Source organism: Mytilus trossulus, chromosome 8, assembly GCF_036588685.1.
Source record: "Mytilus trossulus isolate FHL-02 chromosome 8, PNRI_Mtr1.1.1.hap1, whole genome shotgun sequence".
Lineage (NCBI taxonomy): Eukaryota > Metazoa > Mollusca > Bivalvia > Mytilida > Mytilidae > Mytilus > Mytilus trossulus.
In genome coordinates, this window is record NC_086380.1 from 31,811,120 (window position 1) to 31,816,973 (window position 5,854).

The 5,854-nt window shown below is 31.7% G+C and overlaps 1 protein-coding gene across 1 annotated transcript; it reads right to left on the reverse strand.

Annotated features, from left to right (window-relative positions):
* Positions 1-774: 774 nt before the first annotated feature.
* On the reverse strand, positions 775-5,580 carry LOC134681827 (putative tyrosinase-like protein tyr-3). Its single transcript, XM_063541464.1, has 5 exons — positions 5,475-5,580; positions 4,622-4,699; positions 2,436-2,537; positions 1,541-1,642; positions 775-874 (listed from the first exon to the last, which is right to left on the reverse strand). Exons 2-5 carry the CDS (start codon positions 4,686-4,688, stop codon positions 840-842), a joined length of 306 nt encoding a protein of 101 aa, XP_063397534.1. The 5' UTR covers positions 4,689-4,699; positions 5,475-5,580; the 3' UTR covers positions 775-839.
* Positions 5,581-5,854: the final 274 nt, after the last annotated feature.

Sequence of the window (5,854 nt, forward strand, 5' to 3'; positions counted from 1 at the left end):
ACTCTGTCTTTCAGTCAAGTCTTAGAAATAGAAAAAAACAGGGTTTCGGTGTTTTGTTTTCATCCTTAATGATATTTCTTTTATATCTTCTTATGTTGATATATCAGTTGCTGTAAGATGCACAAAATATGACTCTTTTTTTTTTTTTTTTAATCTTATTTCAATTCAACAAGAGATATATTTAGGTGTCAATAATGGAGAGAAACTGCCGGTCCGTCAAGATCACCCGAGGTGATCATCACAGTTTTAGCTGTTTCTCGTTTTGATCCTTTTGGTTTTTGTCTTGATCATAAGTTTTGTATTATTATAAGATACGCTTTGGTATCTGCATTTGTTTATCACTGTCTAAAAGATTCGTATACAATTTTGATATTTTGTTAGTATTGTATTTGTATTTTAGTAATACTAACCGATGGTGACAACATCAATGCCATAATGCCTTTTTTAATACTCAACTTAACGTTTCATGTATGTGTTGGATTATATATACGAAGTATTTTTTGATTTGTGAAAATACAATTACAGTTACTGTTTAAGAAAAAAATATGAATGCACAATCAGTATATTGAACTCAAAATTGAAAGAATGTTCAATGCTATTTGCAAGGAAATGGACACAGTGCATCTGTTTAGCTAGCAAATCCTTTAGACAGTTCAGATAAAGAACGGAGAAATCAGTCTGCACTAAAAGGAATTGTTCTACACACAGTAAAATGAATATAATTTCATAATACAAGTGCATACCTCAGTCTGTGGTTTATTGAAAATATCAAAAGTAGTTACATATATTTTATTGTTAAATATGTAAGCCTCATTGCTGTCCATGTTTTCATAACCTGCCTACCTCCTTAGTACTCCTACTCCCCTAGGGTAAGCTGCGGGAAAACAAATCATGAATTAATGAATATAAAACATGTACAAAATAGTTAATGTCATTGATATAGTTTAAAATAGACTACTATTTGGTTGTCAAGTGTAACTTTGCAACATAGAAAACGACAGATGCCACTTGGGGAGCAGGGTCTGCTGTTTACTAGTAGTTTAGTTACATTTTTGACGCGTGAAAAAAAAAAACCTACGAAGAATCTATTAAAACACTGTCTTATTATTTTGCACGAGCATATAATTGATAATCAAGGTTTTTTTTAGTAATTTTGTAATATTGTTGAGGTTTAATGCTTTATGCAATACTTTTTTTAAATCAAGAACCGAAATGTCTGTCATACTTAATTTTCGAAAATTGTTTTGTTTTAAATAAGTATTTTTTTCTGTTCAAAATGCTTTTATTTTGCATTTCGGAGCCTTTTACATACGAATATATAGTATATAAATTCCACACTGTAGAAGGCTGTTCGGTTGACTTTAATTGCTTCCATTCTATTCATTTGATATTTGGTAGATAGTTGTCTCATTGGCAATTATACCCCACTGCCAGTGGTAAAATTCCAATTTTTCAAAAAATGACTATGCACAAACATCTACATGCAGTACATTGTGTATCCCTCATCTAACAAGACTTAGATAAAGAAATAAATACTTACTACGGCAACTTTTACAACACATTGATAGCATGTATTCCGGGTTCTTATAGCATTGCCCATCTTTAGCCCAGGAACGACAACTTGGGTCCTGGTTAATACAACCTACAATAGAAATTTACAAGTATTTAACCTGCAATGATTTAAATTTTGGATGTAACGTGTCTTCTAATTTGCTGACAGTGTTGTATTTATCATCTCATCGACATAATTAAGTCATGTGACCATGACATCATCAACGTTTTTTCACGATTTACGCTGGCTTAAAATGGAATTAATAATTAAATTGTAAGAAATGACTGTAATATATTTTTTGTTCATTCAAAATAACATAAAAATTGTGGTGCAAACAAAATAATAAGCATTATTCAGTGTGAACTTCATTTTTGATGTTATTTCTTCATAGACAGAAACAATATTCCTGTCATTCCTTAAACATCAGTACAGGCATGTACCTACATTTGGATGTGAGGCATTTAACAGGTACAAGAATGATTCATTTAAAGAAACGTATTGAGAGAATATTTCAGCTTTCGTACAGCCCACTGGAAATAATATCCAGCGTGATTATATTATGTGCATCAATTTTTCTATTTTCCGCTTCTTGATGACCTTGGAAGGAGCTAGCATGTCAGTAACAGCTATGTAGTCCTTTCTTTAAAATAATGTATCATTCTCATTTTGCACAGTTTCTTCATTTGGCCATTATGAGATCGGACTCAGACTACTTTGACCAGAGTTTAACTGTGCGTATTGTTGTGTGTTTTTTATTCTACATTTTGCTATAGAGGTATAGAGGAGAGTTGAGATATCACAAAATATATTCAAACCATCGTATGATTGCCCATGTCAGAAGCCAAATCAAATGAACCTACTTTCTATTGTATTCATGACTTACCGTAACAACTTCGACAACAGTTAACAGTCATATAACCTGGGTTTTTCACACATTGTCCAGTACCGGCCCAGTCTCTACAACTTTTTTCATGGTCTCTGCAGTCTACAAAAAGCGATATTACAATGCGCATTTTTATGAATACTGTTTAGTGAAGCAGTGCGTCTTCCTAAATACCAGATATTTATTGACCTAGTTGCTATCTAGAATTCTGCGACACTTGACCCAAGAAATATCGATAACTGAATCTTTGAATCATAGAAAAAAATAAGTTTATTTTGTTGCGTACAACTTTCAAAATCGTACGGGAACGTGTGAAGTGTCTTAGAATGGCGGACATATGTAACCTTGATGCGACTGTCATACACATGAGAGGTTGATATAGCTGTCTATGAAACAAGGTACAATCCACCATTATCCACTTAAGGAAATGTCTGTACCGAGACATACATATGACAGGTGTTATCAATTAGTTTGATATGTTCGAGCTTTTGATTTTGCCATATGATTAGAGGCTTTCCGTTTTGATTTTTACTCTGTGTTTAGTATTTTTGTGATTTTACTTTGTATAATTGCAGTTTTCTGAAAATTGAATTAAGATTATTTATATTTATTTTAACTTCTTTCAAATGAAAACGGGATATGTTTTCAAGTTTAAATAAATCGCAATGTTTATTATTTAAAGTAATTCATTTAAGTTACTTCTACAGCAAGGCGTATGGTCGTCAAATACCTTTTAAATCTGAATTTTAATGCTCAAATTTAAGAAAGTTTGAAATCGTTATAATGATGTACTTCTGAAAGAGAACTTGGGTCATCAAACTTGAATTTATATTAATCTACTTATCAACGTTTGTTTAAGATTCTGATTAATGAAAACCCATTGGTGCATTTTCACTTCACTTTTACTAACCAATATAACTCATCTTAGGTGCTATACCTATAACCGAAAGAGTCGTTTACAGCTGTTAACATATGACTTTATACTCACTGCACTGTTTGTTACTATTAGAATTTTGAAAGCAAGGATAGCGTCACTCACCTAAAGTACTATACCTATACCTATTACACATAGAGTCTTTTACAACTCCAACTATATGAATATCTATTCAGTGTACCGTGTATCACTAACATAACTCACCGTGAGTACTATACCTATTGGCTATAACTGATTACCCATAGAGTCGTTTAAAACTGTAACTTTGATCCACCATTTTCTACATTTGAAAATGCCTGTCCCAAGTCAGGAATATGACAATTCTTTTCCATTCGTTTTTGATGAGTTTTGTTATTTGATTTTGCTATGTGATTATGGACTTTCCGAATTGGTTTTCCTATAAGTTCAGTATTTTTGTGATTTTACTTTTGACTATCTACTCACTCCGCCGAGTATTAGTAACATAACTCACTGTAAGTACGGTACCTAATAATGATAACTGCCAATCCACAGAGTCGTGTAAAACTACTGTAAATACCTATAACTCTTCACTCAGAGAGTCGTTTACAAATGTAACAGTATATCAACAGCATTATTTACCAGTATCCATTGCACCATTCAAAACTTGAAATCAGAACAGCATACAACTTAAACGTCTTCTTTCATATATATAACTACTAAGCGACAGAACCGTTTAGAACTGTGACTACGTCTTATATAAATAACTGTTTACAACTTTGAAGAACATTTAAAAAAAATCGTTTGAAAACCAAAAAATTCAAAAGATTTTTCGTAAACAAAAGCTTACTTACAGGGTAGCTTCTTATCCATATTAACGGTGACACCTGTAATAGTTAAATGAGGTAACACCAACAACTGTTACAACAAGTAAAATCACAAAAATACCGTACTCCGAGGAAAATTCATATTGGAAAGTCACTACTCAAATGGCAAAAACAAACGCTCAAACACATCAAATGAACAGATAACAACTGTCATACAACGTGATTGGTACATGCTTTTCTTATTTCTTTAGAAAAATGGCGGATTAAACCCGATTTTTATAACTAGCTCAACCCCTCACTTGTATGACAGTCGCATCCGTTTCTATATTAAAACCCACTCTTCTTCCCTATACATTTTAAACCACGTATCAATTACAATGTTTTAACCTCAATGCAATCCCGTTCCCAACGTATCTATCTCAATTTTCAAGCTTTAACTCCTTACTATTAACCACTTCACTTCTTACCGTACTGAGTACCGTTAACTGCACTGTTTACTACTACAACAAATAGGACTGCAACAAACAACATCATTTTGTGGGTTCCTGAAAATTTATTAAAACTTTCTTTACAAAAAATCACAATTACTCTGATTTAAAAAAAATAATATATGCAATTCTTAAAATGTATATAAAACTGGTGAAACACTTGATACTATGGACGCAAGACGTATGTGACAACTTCAAGACAGGTGTTCCTTATCTGATAACATATAAATATACAACACCTAAATTTCATCTGAAATATAGACGTTAATTATGAAATGACGTTGATGTGTTTGTATGGTAAGTATTACGATCGTTTACGACATATAAAATAACAGCTGTCTTGTAAGTACTCAACCTTCATGCTTCCATTCACCTTGCACTCTGCTACAACCCTTAATGAAGTCGACGAGTAAGGATATTAGTCGACTATGTAAGGTTCAATTTAAATAGAAAAAATGGTTATTTGTTTCTTCCTCAGCAACATAGAACCAATAATTTTCATCAGGTATCAATTGTTTTTTTCAAATTCCAAAAACCCAAAAGTTAAAATTATAAACGTAAAACAGTAAAATCATCTTTATTCATTTCCCAAAAGTAACCTGATATTGTAACATAATGGAAGCTTCGTTGTTTCTGTAAATCACATTTTTTTAACCAAAGGTTGAATAGCTGATTACCTTTCCATTTCAAAATTAAAAATCGAGATTGTTACAAATGCTGTCGTTCGAGTTTGGTTATGAATTAAACTGATGTTGTAGAAAATGTCTAACTGTCGTCTTGTAGCCTACATTTAAAATAATGAAGTTATATGTACGAAAAAAAAAGAGCTTACCTTTTCTGTATTTGAACTGATGGAATTTCAATTACCAAACTACATTTTCAGATGTTTATATATACCATTTGGTCAAGTGATTATGTGTTATATTAACTGTAATAAGATACTTCATAATGAAATAACGTTAAGTTCATGCTATAAATACATGTAATTAGTAGATAATACCTAATTTCATGACTGGCATTTTCGTTTGTTCACATAAATGACAATAATTCTAAATGTTTGTCTCCTTACATGTTACTTAGTGAAATTTAGCAATTAAGAAAATTAGAAATGTTCTACATGACAGCCTGTTGACAAGTAATTTTGATATTATTTTGGGTTAAGTTGATTCTGATTCGCATGATTTTGACATTTCAACAATAAATGCTGTAAGG

What these genes read in the sequence shown, in the direction of transcription:
- LOC134681827 (XM_063541464.1), bottom strand. Translation starts at nt 4,688, where the DNA reads ATGATGTTGTTTGTTGCAGTCCTATTTGTTGTAGTAGTAAACAGTGCA. An exon ending in CTGTTGTCGAAGTTGTTACG is followed by an intron (nt 1,643 to 2,435) that starts GTAAGTCATGAA and finishes TTTCTATTGTAG; the next exon opens with GTTGTATTAACCAGGACCCA. An exon ending in GTGTTGTAAAAGTTGCCGTA is followed by an intron (nt 875 to 1,540) that starts GTAAGTATTTAT and finishes GTTTTCCCGCAG; the next exon opens with CTTACCCTAGGGGAGTAGGA.